This window comes from Chelonoidis abingdonii, chromosome 4 (assembly GCF_003597395.2).
Source record: "Chelonoidis abingdonii isolate Lonesome George chromosome 4, CheloAbing_2.0, whole genome shotgun sequence".
In the NCBI taxonomy this organism is placed as follows: domain Eukaryota; kingdom Metazoa; phylum Chordata; order Testudines; family Testudinidae; genus Chelonoidis; species Chelonoidis abingdonii.
In genome coordinates, this window is record NC_133772.1 from 71463169 (window position 1) to 71480546 (window position 17378).

The 17378-nt window shown below is 43.9% G+C and overlaps 1 protein-coding gene across 3 annotated transcripts in view; it reads right to left on the bottom strand.

Moving 5' to 3' along the window:
- Positions 1-17378, bottom strand: part of TRAF6 (TNF receptor associated factor 6) — a 38114-nt gene that overhangs the window by 15508 nt on the left and 5228 nt on the right. For all 3 annotated transcript variants that reach the window (XR_012655772.1, XM_032805071.2, XM_032805072.2), the window contains exon 2: positions 4926-5260. Coding sequence is in view for 2 of the 3 variants with exons in the window: in XM_032805071.2 (XP_032660962.1) it covers positions 4926-5227 (302 nt within the window). In the remaining variant the exon portion in view is untranslated. The remainder of the gene's footprint in view (positions 1-4925; positions 5261-17378) is intronic.

A 17378-nucleotide genomic window follows, 5' to 3' on the forward strand; every position in this document is an offset into this window, starting at 1 on the left:
TGTTTAAAAGCTGGGACATAGCAGAGCTCTTGTATATCCATGACAGAACTCTGACAGAAAATTTTAATTAAAAAAAATCTGCCTTTTTAATCAGTGAAGCTGTTTTTCCTTGAAGTGGTTGGGAGACTAAGGCATTTCTAAAGCTCCATATTCACCTAAATATCAAAGTGATCTGCTTGCAAGATCAACAAATACTACATCCCCTTTAAATGTTTTGATTCCTTGTGCAAACTTAGTCATAAAATCCTAAGACTAGTTTGAGCAGAGGATATATGCTGGTGCTACTGCACACAAGAAGTCAGGCAGAAATAAATCCTGGAGTCCTGACTCCCAGTGGCCTGGCCTAACTTCATATAAAAATACTTAAAAGACTGGTATCAAAGACTTGTAAGTTATCCAGGTATATATTGGATAACAAACTCAGTTCTAGTGAGAAGCGTATACTATATATAAATTGCACACAAGAACTATATTAAGAAAATTAAGATTGCAAAGTCATGCACCCAAAAGCAAAAAAAGTAAGGTGTCAATTATTGACAGTGAAGGTAATTAACCAAAGGCCACGGTGGATTTTCCATCCATCACTGGCATTTCTAAAATCAAGACTGGATGTTTTTCTAAAAGCTATGCTCTAGAAATTATTTTGGGGAAAGTTCTATGGCTTGTATTGTGCAGGAAGTCAGACTAGATGATCACAATGGTCCCTTCTGGCCTTGGGATCTATGAAAAAAAAGCAAGTGTTAGAATTAAGGTTACCTATGCAACTGTGCTTTATAAAACAGTCTTTAATTACATGGTCATATACTCCCCGCTCCCACACATCTGTAAGTCCCTGTCTTATTCAGTGCACAGGACTGACTGTGCTCATTTAATGAGCAGCTATTTAACATTTCATTTTATACTTGTTTACTGCTCACCATTCAAGTTCTGTTATGAATACAGAATTAAATTCTTCATGGCTTTTCTGTGGCTATCATCACTATAGTACGAATGCTTCACAAACATTAATGCAGGCCTGCACAACTCGTAAAGCAGCGAGGGCCACATTACTCCAAAGAAAACAGCTGAGGGCCAACCCCCCCCGGCCCCACGGAAACACCCCCCACTCCAGGACCTCCCAGACCGGCGGAAACACCCCTCCCCAGCACCGCCCAGCCCTGCAGAAACAAACCCTCCTTCCCCAGCGCCGCCCCCCAAAATAGCCATGGGCCAAAAAGGAAGGTTGGGGGTGGGGAGGTGATACTTGATTTTAAATCAACCAGGGACTCCCAGCTGAAGAGGTGGCTGGGAGCTGCCAGGGGCAAATTAAAAGGTCTGGGGCTCCGGCGACTGGGGGAACCCGGAGCTTTGTGGGACTGGGGCAGGGATTTAAAGGGCCCAGAGCTCCTGCCACTGAGGGGAGCTCGAGCCCTTTAAATCCCAGCCCCAGCCCATCCGCTGGAACCGCAGCCAGGACTCAAAGGGCTCTGGGCTGCCTGCAGCCACGGGGAGCCCTGAGCCCTTTAAATCTCAACCGTGGCCAGGAATCTCTGCGGGCAGCCCAGAGACCTTTGAATCCCATCTGTGGCTGAGATTTAAAGGGCTCTGGGCTCCCCGAAGCTGCGGGCAGCTCAGTGCCTTTTGAATCCTCGCCGCGGGCTGCACAGTGAGCCTCCGCGGGCCGCATGTTGTGCAGGCCTGCATTAATGCATCTATTTTCATAACAAGTCAAAAGTATCCACTAATTTTGGGTGTCAAGTTTGAAAAGTAACTAAGACTTGACTTTTTCAGAGTACTTGGCACTTCACACATTCAAATACAGCTCCCACTGACTTCAGTTGCAGCTGTGAGCATTCAACATTCTTGCAAATCAGATCCCAGGGTCTCAAGTCAGGTATCCAGAAAATGAGGAACAGAGTCAGTGGACACCGGTGAAAAGTTTGGTTTAAGTAACTTGCCTAGCGTCACATAGGAACTCCGGCAGAGACAGGGATAGAATCCAAGTCTCTAGGGCAGCATTCAACTGCCTAAGCCACAAGATCATCTTTTCTCTCCCTGTAATTCCACATCTCATTCACTACACACCTTCCAACTTGTACAAGGAGTGAGGCCAGACAACAGCCTCATATCACAACACAAATGATTAATACCATGAGCATTGTCCATCCCATGCACAGAATGGGGCAGGGAACCTGCAGGAAAGACAGTATGTGATCATGTAGTTAAAGACTGTATCATAATTAAGGGGTGAAGAACTGGAATGTGTTACCTAGGGAGGTGGTAGAATCTCTTTCCTTAGAGGTTTTTAAGGTCAGGCTTGACAAAGCGTTGGCTGGGATGATTTAGGTGGGGATTGGTCCTGCTTTGAGCAGGGGGTTGGACTAGATGACTTCCTGAGGTCCCTTCCAACCCTGATATTCTATGATTCTATAATGGGTGCACATAAGGGTGACAAATTAAGGTGGCACAGGCAATCTTAATTCTGGCATTTACTAACTTCTGAGTGCTTGACTTTTCAGCCTTAACATTTTGATGTAGTTTTTATGGATGTTATTTCCTAGATTTTTTAAAAAGCAAACTAAAAAACTCCCACAAATTCTATCAGGTGGAAACCCACTGATTTTTACATGGGTCACCTAAAAGGTACTAACCCTGCTGATCCACAGCACAGATCTCAGCTACTCACTCACTTTGCTCAGTGGCAGAGCGCAGTAGTAGTTTGTCATTCTCTCTGTAGGACAGGCACATTTTACTAATGGGTTCCTGTGACCAAACGCACCCCTGTGTTCACACCCTACATACTACTGTAATAATCGTGGTACAAAATACGTCTTGTAAGGTATCATTTGAAAACTAATAACTTGCGGCTCAATATGAAATTTTAAATGCCTGTGAAATGTATGTAGCAATATTGTATGTGAATTTACGAGTTCCTCCTGTGTGATGGTGTTAACACATGTTCAAACTCACACAAAAGTCGTTAAACAGGTCATCCTAAACAAAGATATGTAAATTCAGGTAAATATACATTCAAGCAGTAAACAAGGCCCTTGAGCCAGCTAGAGGGTGAAATGGCAGGAGACAAGAATACACAGGGGAGAAGAAAGAGCATGCCGCCACCTCACCATCAGCTTCCATGTCACCTTCTTTACAGTTTGAATAAACTTTGCTTTGATGGGTAATCCTCAGAAAAATCTGATTCAAAAAGGTGGCTGGACTACAAAACCGAAGGCCAAAAAACACCCCAAGACATCTCTTTCTATCTCTCTCTTTTACCTAAGATGACAAAGGAACCAGCCCCTGGACTCTGGGGGAGATCCTGACCTGAGCAATGTTGTTGGGAACATACAGTAAGGATTTTACCTTGAACCAAGTCTAGCTTGTTAAGTTTTAGCTACCAGAAAGCATTTTATCTTTATTTCTCTTGGAATCATTTCTGACTTTTATACCTCATATTTGTACTCACTTAAAACATCTCTTTAAAAATAAAAAGTTTATTTAGCTACAATCTAATCTAATTCAATGTTGTGTTTCAACTGAGCTGTTTGCTACTTTAACTGGAGTTATTAAACTGTTGACCATTGACCCGTCACAAGGGCAATGAACCTCTAATATCTGAACTGTCCAGGAGATGGCTGTACAGTGCAGAACACGGGTTTTGGGGGGAAATTTTGGACTGGGAGTGTGTTGGCCTGATCCAGCAAGTAGTAGCCAAGGCTTCTGGAAGCCAGAGTGTGGCTGCTGTGTTGCTGACAGGCTGCTGTGGTCAGAGCTGTACCTATTCACAGACACGCAGTGTGTGACCTGCATGCTGGTAGGCTGTTTCTGAGCAGCCCAGCAAAGCATCGTGAGGCACCCAAGGTTGCAGGGCAGGCAGTGACAATGTCTCATTGGTCTGGACTATACCCTGGAACATGACAATTCCACAGTTACTTGCTGACAGAGGAATATTGAGACCCAAAAATTCTGGGTTCTATTTCAGGTTCTGAGGCAAGTGTATTCTAACAGAGATAGACTCTTCTGCCCTACTCCCTGCCCCCCAACCCCTAGCCTGCTTTTGTTCTAGTTCTTTCCAACCCCTAGCTCATCATCTAAGTCCCCCGATGGCTTTGTCCCAGCTCGTTTTCTCACCACTCCCCCCACTTATCCCTCTGCATTCCAGGCAGGCAGCATCCTTCTCCTCACTGCCAGGGTACCACTGTGGGGTGGGAGGGGTCAGGCACTGAAAGCAAAGTAATCCTCCTGCTCAATTCCTCTATCTGGTGTCACAGTGGTCCCTGGCTATAGGAAGGAACTGAAAATCCTACTCAGCCTCACAGCATGCCTAATGCAAACAAAATCAGATAATTTACTTGCCAAAGAAGTTTTTATTGAGCTTGTACAAACAGATTTTCAGAGGCTCATAACTTGGTCAAAGTCGGGCAAATGTTCACCGAGATGGCAAAAGGTACATCCCTGACTCCAGGGTGACCTCTGTGCCAAATTTCAAGTCCTTGCTCCAAGGCAACGAGGCTCTAGAGCTTCTCAACAAATTCTGAAGCTCATGGCCTAAACATCTATTTACCCCTTCTCCACCACAAAAAACCCAAACAAACTAGTTCTGAGAAACAGCTGAATTGTTTTTACTGAAAATTTCAGAAAACTTAATTCTGAGGCAGATATCAAATATGGAAAACTTCAGCCTGAACAGGTAAAGTCTGGTAAAGATATGAGCAATTAAAAATAGGCTCTTATGATGGGGCAACATTAACTATAGGCATTGTTAACTGTGCCACCCACAATATAGCATCTTTAAAGACATGCTCAGTCATAACACATTGAAAATATAGCAACAATAAGACATAAATAATTTGTCCTCACAAGTTGCACTTAGTTATGTTGCCTCAGAGCTGCTACACTCAAGTCAACATTCTTCCTAAATTCAATTCCTATGAGCACTCCTTTACCTTATTGATTTGACAATGCAGCCTTTGCAAAACCGGTGTCCGCATGGCGTCTGCACTGCTTCCCGGAGAGCCATCAAACAGATTGGACATTCATATTTACTTTCCAGGGGGGGATCAAACTCCACATCATATCCTTGAGTCTCCTCCGTGAAGGAGTTTGGAAGGTTTCCAGTCCCACTGTTGACTGAGACACCTATGCTGTCTTCTTTAGCTCCAGCACTGCACGCACTGGCCATGGCTGCACAGCAGCCAGTCTCCAGATCTCTGGCTCTATAGCTGTTGTCACTCTGTATCAAGCTCATAGTAACTAGCTGAGTCAGTCCCAAGGAGACAATCTGAAAGAACAAAGTTATGTTAACTCAAGTATTCTAAAAGCCGGCTTTCCAGGACCATTCTCCCTCCCGTACTCAGCCCTCATCTTGGACATATAAAGGGGGTCACTGGGTTCTGATATGTAAAACCTTCAGCCAAGTTGTTTCAGCTCATGGACTAGCTTTTTACTGCCCAAACTTCCCTTTTATCTCACCTCACAATCTTACCGCCTGTAGGGGAGAAGCAGCCTTAAATTTTTTTTTTAACCACTCTTGCAGTCTGCTCCATCTCTGCTTTGTCATGTTATATCAATCTCAAAAGAAAACATCTTTTCTCCCTATTAGAAGGGTCTCTCTCTAATATTATTTAACCCCATAAAGTGTTCTGAGATAGTTTGTATGAAAAATGCTGTACAAAACCATTTTATTATATGAAGCAATCTCAGCTTCACATTCTGTGCCACTGTAAGTCATCTTTGACATCTTCAGGAAAGTAGGATTCATGGTTTAGGTTTCAAATTATTTGATATGAGTATTCTGGATGTACATCAGTGAATAAAATAGTACAAGAAACAGAGTAGATGTTCAGCAGCAAATGCGAGTCAAACAATATTGCAACGCTGATAAGATTTTTATATCAGCAACAAGATTTTCAATTTAGTCAGAATCTACAAAACATGAGATAAGGGTCAAATTTCTGCAGTACGATCTGGAAAGGCTAGATACAGGCTAACAGTACTCTAAAATGCTTTCCTGCTCTTCTGTACCTTCTCCAATGCAGCCGGAAAGACAGCATCAAAACAGGAAATGAATCCTATTTAACTGCAGAAGGGAGAATATTGTTAGCAAAGTTAGTTTTTCAAATGCTGCTCTCAGACATGTTGAATTCATATAGCAGTAAAGCTGATAAAGGATAGTTCCTAGCGTTCAAAGCTTTAGGGACATTGCCAACTCTTCCCTGATATTCATCGCTTAAGTCTATTTCTTTAAAGCCCTCCTGTTCTTTTTAACAAGACTTTTACAAGCCTGAAAAAGTCTCTTTGCACCAATTTTGTCATTTATTATTTCACAAAGATTGGTTTTCTTCTTGTATGTGTAATGACGATGGTTGAGTCCCCCCTAGTTTTTGTATTATCACTTCTCCAAAAGACATGAAGTCCACAGAAGCATGGCACAAAGGAGCATAGCTAGATATTACATGAAAAAAGAAGAGAATGTTAAGGTTGAAAAGTCAAGCGCTCAAATGTTAAGGAATGTCAACATTAATGTTGCCTGTGTGATTTTAATTCAGCTTCAGTTACCTACTTTTTTATGACAGGTTTCAGAGTAGCAGCAGGGCTAGTCTGTATCCGCAAAAAGAACAGGAGTACTTCTGGCACCTTAGAGACTAACAAATTTATTTCAGCATGAGTTTTCATGAGCTGAAATAAATTTGTTAGTCTCTAAGGTGCCACAAGTACTCCTCTTATTTCTACTTTTTTATGCATTTATTTTACTGGACCCCTACACCTCAGTCAGCACAAAAGATGGATGTGCTCTGGAGGTTAATCAGAGCTGCTGTACAGAGTGAGGCTGTTGCCTGTACGACCCCAGTCTCACTTACTACAGAAGCTAGAAGGTTAATGATGAATGAAGCATGGGATTGCAGGAAGAGACGGGATGGTTTTATGGTTAAGGAAGTTGAATGCCATCCCGGATAACTGGGTGACATCCCTGCCTCTTCAACCAAAATGCTAACAGGTGGTCACTGATTGTGTGTTCCTTATTTTCTGCGTGGCCAAACCTGGGGGGGTCACATTTGCAGAAGAGGAGCGGGTTCCCAGATGCAACTGAAGCAGATTGAAGCTGTGCTTTGAACACAAAACACTACAGAAATGCTACCAAAAATAGGGTCTACTAATGGAAAGCATTAGGCAAGCTAAAATATAGGCATTGGTGGCGTTACCAACACCACCTATAATAACGGGATAAGTAGTACAATTTTGGCCAAACAAAACAAAACAGTTTCTAATAGTCAAATCTATTAGATTCCGGAATAGTCATTAAGTTCCCATGTTTGGGTCACTTAGAACTAGACTGGAAATGGCCTCACAGCATATACTATGGGATATACTTTATCAACAGTCAACCACTGGTGTAGGAAATGGTATAGAAAAATGTAATCGGGCTTTCCGTTCCCAGGTGCTAATTTCTAGGCATTCTATTTTCAGTTGTCAGGAGGACTGAAAAGGAATATCCGCTTTTTTTGGTGTAGTCTGCGTAGTGGAATTTTAGTAACTTCGTATCAGTTAGTTCTGAGATATGTCATTTAGGACAGACTACTTGGAGTATTATAGTACAGTAAATGGTTTACATGTTTAATTCAAGGTGCTAGTTTAATTTATTAACTATTCTATGATTTCGGGTTCAGGCTACTAGAAAACCGCAACCCTACAGGCACACACTTCAACCTGGCAACTGAGATCTCCTGGGATGCTCAAGTTAAGAGCCACTGGATTCTTAGAACTAGGACTGTGGGTTCTCAGCATGCTCTCATCTCTGGAATTCTCCATCACTGACAGTTTGAATTTGCTGAACTCAAAGGCAAAGTCTAATCTAGCCTTTCAGTCGGTTGCCTCAAAAGCTAGGCAAGGCCAAGCTGGCAGGATGGGGTGTGTAGTTCTCAAGTCTCAGACCATCTCGTGTGTGCTTTTATATTCTGTACAGGCATGCTGAGGTGCTGATAGGCAGATTCTGAATAATAAGCAATGCATCTAAAAGGGAATGGTACCAAACCACTTAAGATACAGATCAGAACAACAACGTGATGGATCTGGAGTTTTCTGTAATAATTTATAAACATGTTAAATTGACCTGGTTATTGTGATATTTACTGTATGCATATACGAGTGAATACTGCTGTGGAATTGTCAGGAAATGCACTAAGGAAGGGGAAGGGTGGATCCATACATAGGCTTCTAAGTATACACTTGAAGCACAATGTAGGAGTCATTCACCTTGATCCTCCAGTGAGACCCCCTGGTGGACTGGTCAGACAGGTTTTTCCAGGTACAAGTCAGTACTTGTGAAGGGGGAAGGGAGAAAAATAAGACTCAAAAGCGCTTAAAGAATCACACTCCCGGGGACATAGGTTTTTGAGAATGACCTTACGGCTACATGACAGCTTAAGTTGACATAAGTTATGTCGCTCAGTGGTGTGAATTGCTCCCCCCTCCCACTGAGTGACATAATTTATGCTGATTTAAGCACCAGTATGGACAGTGCTATGTCTGTGGAAGAGCCACCATCACTGGGACACTCTCCTGTCACTAGAGCTTACAGTGGCTGTAAACTCTCTAGTGAGGCCATATAGCAGGGGTGTGGAAACTTTTTGGCCTGAGGGCCACATCGGGGTTCCAAAACTGTATGGAGTGCCGAGTAGGAAAGGCTGTGCCTCCCCAAACAGCCTGGTCCCTGCCCCCATCCGACCCTCCCACTTCCCACCCCTCAGAACCCTCGACCCATCCAACACCCCCGCTCCCCACCGCTTACCATGCTGCTCAAAGCAGCAAGACTGGCAGCCGTGCCACCCGGTTGGAGTCAGCCATGCTGACGGACTGCCCGGCAGAAGCTTGCAGCCTCACCACCCAGAGCGCTGGCAGCACAGCAAGCTTAGGCTGTGGGGGAGGGAGACCAGCGGGGGAGGGGCTGGGGCTAACCTCCCTGGCCGGGAGCTTAGGGGCCGGGCAGGACCCTAAGCTCCCAGCCAGGGAGGTTAGCCCCAGCGGGCCACAGACTGCCCACCTCTGCCATATAGACTGAGAAACTAGTCTGCTGTGTGGGGCCTTCAGGAATTACTCCTGGCATCCTCTCAGAAGGGTGTTTAGACTCTAGGTAAGCTAGATATGCATGTAGATATTTTGTTATTTTAAGATCCTTTTCTCTGAAACACTTTGTTCCTATGGTTAAACAAACAATACTTTTGTTTTAAGAAGGCTGTTTGGGGTTATTAATTCACTGGTCACAGCTCCTGAAGGGAAAAACCTCAGCTGCCCAAACCCAATCAAACCTTCGGGTAAGAACTTGTACTGTAGATTGGTACCTAATTTGAGAGAATGACAGGATTCCACCCCAGGAAAAAGGAAGGCATGAGACCTAAGGGAGTGCACTCACAGTATGTCTACACTACGGGATTATTCCGATTTTACATAAACCGGTTTTGTAAAACAGATTGTATAAAGTCGAGTGCATGCGGCCACAATAAGCACATGAATTCAGCAGTGTGCGTCCATGTACCAAGGTTAGCGTCGATTTCTGGAGCGTTGCACTGTGGGTAGCTATCCCATAGTTCCCGCAGTCTCCCCCGCCCATTGGAATTCTGGGTTGAGATCCCAATGCTAAAACAGTGTCGCAGGTGATTCTGGGTAAATGTTGTCACTCAATCCTTCCTCCGTGAAAGCAACGGCAGACAATCATTTCGCGCCCTTTTTCCCTGGATTGCCCTGGCAGATGCCATAGCATAGCAACCATGCAGCCCGTTCTGCCATATGCCACTGGATGCTGCTGACAGACGCCGTACTGCAGTGCTACACAGCAGCATTCATTTGCCTTTGCAAGGTAGCAGACGGTTACCATCCCTATTGTATCAACTGCCATGCCATTGTAAATTGGCGATGAGATGATGGTTATCAGTCATTCTGTACTGTCTGCTGCTGTCATGGGTGCTCCTGGCTGGCCTCGCTGAGGTCGGCCAGGGGCGCATGGACAAAAATGGGAACGACTCCCCAAGTCATTTCCTTCTTTATGTTTTGTCTAAAAATAGAGTCAGTCCTGCCTAGAATATGGGGCAAGTGTACTAGAGAACCACAGAGCACAGCTGCTCTGTGTCAGAGCCCCAGAGATCCTGCAGAAATGATGAACTGCATGCCATTCTAGGGGGCACCCCTGCAACAACCCCACCCGTTGCTTCCCTCCTCCCCCAACCCTCCTGGCTACTGTGGCAGTGTCCCCCCATTTGTGTGATGAAGTAATAAAGAATGCAGGAATAAGAAACACTGACTTTTTAGTGAGATAAAATGAGAGGGAGGAAGCCTCCAGCTGCTATGATAGTTCAAGCAGCACATTAAAAGGATGGTGAGGGAGGGGAGCCCAGTCTCCCGCTGCTATGATAGTCCAGGCAGTACAGAATCTTTTCTTTAGATATCAAGGGAGGGGGCTGATAGAGCTCAGCCTCCAGTTGCTATGGTGAAGACAGTTACCAGTCGTTCTGTACCATCTGCCGGGAATGACCGGGAGTCATTCCCATTTTTACCCAGGCGCCCCCGGCCGACCTCACCGAGGCCAGCCAGGAGCACTCATGAGCTGATGATGATGATGGATAGCAGTCATATATGACACTGTTATCCAACGCGGGAAGGGGATGCTCGGTGTTCAGTGCTGCAGCACCCGCTCTACAGCAGCATGCAGTAGACATACGGTGACATTGAAAAAAGTGAGAAACATTTTTTCCCCCTTTTCTTTCGAGGGGGAAGGGTTATACAATAATATTACCCTGAAACACCCAGGAAAATGTTTTTTTCGGCCTTCAGGCATTGGGAGCTCAGCCAGAATGCATGGTTTTCGGAGACTGCGGGGACTGTGGACAGCTTGAGTTCTCAGTACCCCTCCCTCCATGGGCATCCATTGACTCTTTGCTCTCCGTTATGCTTGTCACACAGCACTGTGCTGTGGCCTCTGTCTATCATAGCCTGAAGATTTTTTTTCAAATGCTTTGGCATTTTGTCTTCTGTGATGGAGCTCTGATATAAACAGATTTGTCTCCCATACAGCGATAGATCCAGTATCTCCGTACAATCCATGCTGGAGCTCTTTTTGGATTTGGGACTGCATCGCCACCGTGCTGATCAGCGCTCCATGCTGGCAACAGAAATGAAATTCAAAAGTTGCGGGCTTTTCCTGTCTACCTGGCCACGTGCATCCGAGTTCAGATTTGCTTTCCAGAGCGGGTCACAATGGCGCACTGTGGGATACCGCCTGGAGGCCAATACTGTCGATTTCCGGCCACACTAACCCTAATCCGACATGACAATACTGATTTCAGCACTACTCCTCTCATCGGGGAGGAGTACAGAAACCAGTTTAAAGAGCCCTTTATATTGATATAAAGGGCCTTGTTGTATGGATGGGTGCAGGGTTAAATCAGTTTAACGCTGCTAAATTCGATTTAAACGTGTAGTGTAGACCAGGCCTCAGAAGAGATGAGGAAACAGACAGGGATGCAGCTAATCCTGTAACAGTGGCACAGGTATTCAAGAAGTCAAACTGAAAGGAAGAAAAGAAATAGAGTAGGCTTTGTGCTTTCATCACAAGTATGATCATTCCATCTAGTTTATAGAGCAGCATCTGTTAAAGATTGATCACAAGGAAGAGATCTTCATTTTATCCTGCTGGAAAATCCTACTAAAGTAGTACTCCAGAACAGTAGGATTTTACCAGTATAATCCTAACAATGTATCATTTACAGCACTTTACAGTTTCTACAGGAGTCTGAAGCATTACATTTACTCCTCTCCAATTTGAATTGCTTTCCTGTAACCAGAGTAGCTAAGAACAATTCAGTCTATGGGGAAAAACATCAGAGTCATCTTAATGGATGAGTCAGTGAAACCAATCAGCATCCTATTACTGCATAGAAAAACCCCTAATTATAAACTAATACTCATTTCTTATATGGAGCTTTCCATCTGCACACCTTGAAGAGGTTTATAAAAGGTAGCCATCTGTTTCACTTCTGTTTTATGGGGAAACTTCAGGCACAGAGAGACAATACTTTAAACAAATTAATCAAGCCAATTTTAAGTGAGTTATGGTGGTTCCTTCCAACACCCAGTGACTCAGGGCATGTCTTCACTAGCAATGTTAAAACTATGAGGGGAGTAGCTCCCAGCACTGATTCACTGTCTACACTGCCACTTTACAGTGCTGAAACTTGCAGTGCTCAGGGGGGGTGTTTTTTCACACCCCTGAGTGAGAAAGTTTCAGCTCTGTAAAGTGCCAGTGTAGACGAGGCCTTAGTTTTATTTTGTCTTAAAGGGAAGTCCCTCCCCACATGTTCTTACAAAAAAGGGAGAGAATGTTTCTAAATCTTGAAGTTTACAGTGTAGGTGTAGACGAACAACTGAAAATCTAACAATTACTTAACCCTAATTTTAAACAATTTCTTCATGTGTTTTTTTAAAAAAAAAATTGAGATCTTTTGTTCTTTGTGTTTGCATCTGTTTCCTCATCCTCCAGTACTGCACCTGTACTCCTGCACAATAGCAGTACTGGAGTAGCATACCAGAGGGAGACAGACATAAACCTAATCTATTTCATTGCAGGATCAGACACTTCTCCCTTGGTTGAGCTGGGGCAGACAATGAAATGAACCAACAGTGACTTAATTATGGAAGCAGTGCATGTGCACTAGCATGATTCTTTCTGGGGAATTTCCCTGCAAGGGAAATCTTAAATTGCTTGTAGTTCAGGTGAAGAGGATAGATTTGAAAATGCAGGTTATTCCCAACACCATGTCAAATTTAACCCTTTCTTCGTCACTTCACTTGGAATTTATTCTCCAGTCTAGAAGTCTCAGGAATCCTTCCCTGATATTCAGCTCAAATTTTTATCCCCTTTCCTTCCTGAACAATACTTCTCTGATCACATATTAGCACTCATATATTCAGATTAGTCTGGAAAAATGATGCTTTGTCAGCCATGATATTTCTTTAGCCCAGCACCACACAGCTATAGTCATCTGAATAGCTGTGAAAGGGGATGGTACCACCTCCCCTGCAACAAGAGCATAGAATTGAAGAACTGTTCTCTTCAAGTTTACCTACTCAATAAATATTTCCATAGACCAGAGGCACCAGAATTTGTCTGCAATTCAGAAGCCTGTACAAGTTATGTGGAGTGCTTTATACACACACTGTGGCCTAAATGTCAGCCATTTATCCTTGGTAACTAAAGGCAATACCAAACTAAGCAGTTCAGGTTATATTTTATTCAATTAATTGAACATCTGAAACTAAATTTGAGAGCATATATATGTCTACAAATCCACACAAATCCCCCGTAACTATTTCAAAAAAAAACAAAACAAAACAAAAGGGAACAATCTGAGAATTAAATTCAGTAATGCTTCTCTTTTTAATGAGCTTTGTAGTTTACTATGTAGAGTTTTTAGCCTGTAAAATACAGTAACTCCTCACTTAACATTGTAGTTATGTTCCTGAAAAATGCTACCTTAAGTTAATCCAATTTCCCCATAAGAATTAATGTAAAGGGGGCGGGGGCGCTTAGGTTCCAGGGAAATTTTTTTTGATAGACAAAAGTGGCTGCAAACATTCCCTGTGGAAACTGAATGTGATGATAAACCCACGCTATCCTACCGGAGCGCACCACTCCTTCAACTTTCCAAAGTGCTGGAGGGGCTGGGGGGAGAGAAGGTGTGCATGTGTGTGAGACAGACACACAAACACCCCGTGTGATAGAGACAGAGACGCGCATTGCTCCCTTAAGTATGCTAACGCCACTCTAAGTATATTGCCTTTTTAAGTAGATCAGCAAGTTGAGACAGCAGCTGCTGCCAGCAAGCTCGCTCCATCCTGAGCCTTGTCCTGTCCCCACCATGATCTGTGGAGATGGGGTACAGGAGCCAGGGGGAAGGGGACACCCTGACATCAGCACTGCTCTTCCTCTCCCATTCCCTGCACAAAAAGCAGGAGGCTCCCGGGAGCAGCTCCCAGGCAGAGGGCAGGAACAGCCCATGGCAGTGCAGGGAGTGACAGCTGAACTGCCCAGAGATAGCCTGCTGGGCAGCTGCTGCACAGGAAACTTAGGGGAGCTGATAGGGGAGCTGCCGGTCCACCCTGGTTCCAAGTCCCAGCCAGCTAGCTCCAATGGGCTGCTCTTTCTGCAAGCAGTGGACAAAGCAGGCAGCTGCCAAACAATGTTACAAGGGAGCATTGTGCAACTTCAAACGAGCACGTTCTCTAATTGATCAGCGATCTAGCAAAGAAACAACATTAACCAGGATGACATTAAGGCCTTGGCTACATCGGTGCTTTACAGCGCTGCAACTTTCTCACTCAGGGGTGTGAAAAAAATACACCCCCTGAGCACAGCAAGTTACAGTGCTGCAAAGCGCCAGTGTAAACAGTGCCCCAGCAGCAAGCTAATCCCCACAGGGAGGTGGAGTACCTGCAGCGCTGGGAGAGCTCTCCCAGCGCTGGCGCTGCGATCACACTAGCACTTCAAAGCGCTGTCGTGGGACCGCTCCCACGGCAGCGCTTTGGAGTTTCGAGTGTGGCCAAGCCCTGAGTAAGGAGTTACTGTAAGATGCACTCAGATTTGTCCTACAGACGACTATTTGACAGGAGCCTGAAGACTTCGCCTCTAAGAGGGCAATAGCTGAAGAAATGCTTTCTGAGTTGGGTAGTCAGGCATAGTTTTTCCTGATAGCTGCTGATGGCTGGTGCTGGTTGTCACAATTTACATCGAATTTACTCAGACTGCTACCAACAGGGAAAGATACTCTCATAAAAATTGAGAAGGTAATGCTGAACATGTCGCTGTCAGTCACATCCCTAGGTACAGACAGCAGGCCCAGGCTACATTTTAGGACTCCAAAGGCCCCTCAGTATTGCCTCTTGTGCTTTAAGATCAAACTGCAACTGAACTTTTAACCAGCAGGTAACTTGATGCCGTGAAGCTACTTGCACTCCTGCACTATGAAGCAATGAGACTAAATAGGTTATCTCAGTCAGACCAGAAGAGCTGGCTCAGACATGAACATGTCACATGATTTAGCTTCCCCCGGCCAAAAGGCTCAAAATACCAATAGCCATTTCTTTAGACTATACATGCAAGATAAGAGTCTACATTCAAACTTAAAACATCTTTACTGTGTTACAAAAATTAAGTAAAACAAAGACAATTCCAAGTTTAGGTAAAATAATTTAAATGCCCAATCTACAAGTCATACAACCAGTCCTAAATCTCTTTTGCACTCAAGACTCCTGTTGAAGTCAGCAAGCATTTTGGATGTACAAGAAAGGCAGAATCACACAGTAAATGGATAGACTTAGAGTGACTAGTAAGAGAGAAAAAAGATGTAAGTAGGTAACAAATTCTATTGCTCTCTCTCCACACATTGTATAGAACTTATATTCTACATATTTGGTATGTACTTTGCTAGGCTTTCTAAAATCAATATAAGAGATGTAACAATCTGTGCCTGCGACTGCTATGGGTACCCGCGTGGCTCCACAGTATGCCAACATTTTTATGGCTGACTTAGAACAACGCTTCCTCAGCTCTCATCCCCCAACGCCCCTACTCTGCTTGCGCTACACTGAAGACGTCTTCATTATCTGTACCCATGGAAAGGAGGTGATGGTCACAAACACCACCCTATACTGGGAAACCTACTGACTGCTATACTTACTCTACATGCCTCCAGCTTTCATCCAGACCACATCACACGATCCATTGTCTAATACAGCAAAGCTTTTTGCTTTGCATTTGCTCCAATACCTCAGACAGAGACAAACACCTACAAGATTTATCAAGCGTTCTTAAAACTACAATACCCACCTGCTGAAGTGAAGAAACAGATTGACAGAGCCAGAATGGTACCTAGAAGTCACTTTTACAAGACAGGTCCAACGTAGAAAGTAACCGAACGCCACTAGCCATCACCTACAGCCCCCAACTAAAACCTCTCCAGTGCATCGTCAAGGATCTACAGCTTATCCTGAAGGACAATCCCTCTCTCACAGATCTTGGGAGACAGGCCAGTCCTCGCTTACAGACAGCTCCCCAAACTGAAGCAAATACTCACCAGAAATTATACACCACAACAAACACACTAACCCAGGAACCTAACCTTGCAACCAAACCCCGGTGCCAACTCTGTCTGTATATCTATTCAAGGGATACCATCATAGGACCTAACCACATCAGCTACACCATCAGGGGCTCGTTCACCTGCACATCTACCAATGTGATATATGCCATCATGTGTCAGTAATGCCCTTCTGCCATGTATATTGGCCAAACCGGACACAAATCTGACATCAGGAATCATAACATTCAAAAACCAGTAGGAAAACACTTCAGTCTCCCTATCACTCAGTAACAGACTTAAAAGTGGCAATTCTTCAACAAAAAAAAACCCTTCAGAAACAGACTCCAATGTGAAACTGCAAAACTGGAATTAATTTGGAAACTGGATACCATCAAATTAGGCCTGAATAAAGACTGGGAGTGGATGGGTCATTACAAAAACTAATTTCCCCATACTAACTTCCCCTACTGTTACTCACACCTTCTTGTCAACTGTTTGAAATGGGCTGTACTCATTACCACTATAAAAGTGATTTTTACTCCCTTGGTAGTCCACTGTTAATTAAATTGTCTCGTTAGAGTGACACACCCCTTCCCCCATTCATAAGGCAACTCCCATCTTTTCACGTACTATGTATATATACCAGCTACTGTATTTTCCACTCCATGCATCTGAAGAAGTGGGTTCCAGCCCATGAAAGCTTATGCCCAAATACATTTGTTAGTTTCTAAGGTGCCACAAGGACTCCACGTTGTTATAACAATCTGAAGTCATGTATACTAGACACTAGGAATTTTCTATAAATTTTACTATTATTTCTCTGCTTCATGTATAGGGCTGACAAAAAGAAAAATATATATTGACTAATCATGATATAAGGAAAATCAATAAAATGAAAACAGACCAGAATAGTTATGGAACAATATTTTTCCAATACCATATTCCTTACTTGAAGTTACTCAACAAAAATCTAACCCTGTTGTTTCAGCCCTCCAGTCTATAAAATGTTGCCAGCAGAGGCAATTACTTCAGTGCAAGGAAGGAGATGATCTTGATGCAGATGCAGGTTTGGAAGTCAAGAGATTGCGGCAGAGACTGGAATTAGAATGGCAAATTTGCCATGTGACTTTGAGCTCTAAGTAAGGTGCCCAATCCCATAAACACTACTACAAGGCATATTAGTCAATGGGACTACTCACTACTTTAATGCACACTATATCCAGATAAGAGTACAGGTCAAGTCCTTAGTCTCTGTGACTCACTCACTTTCAT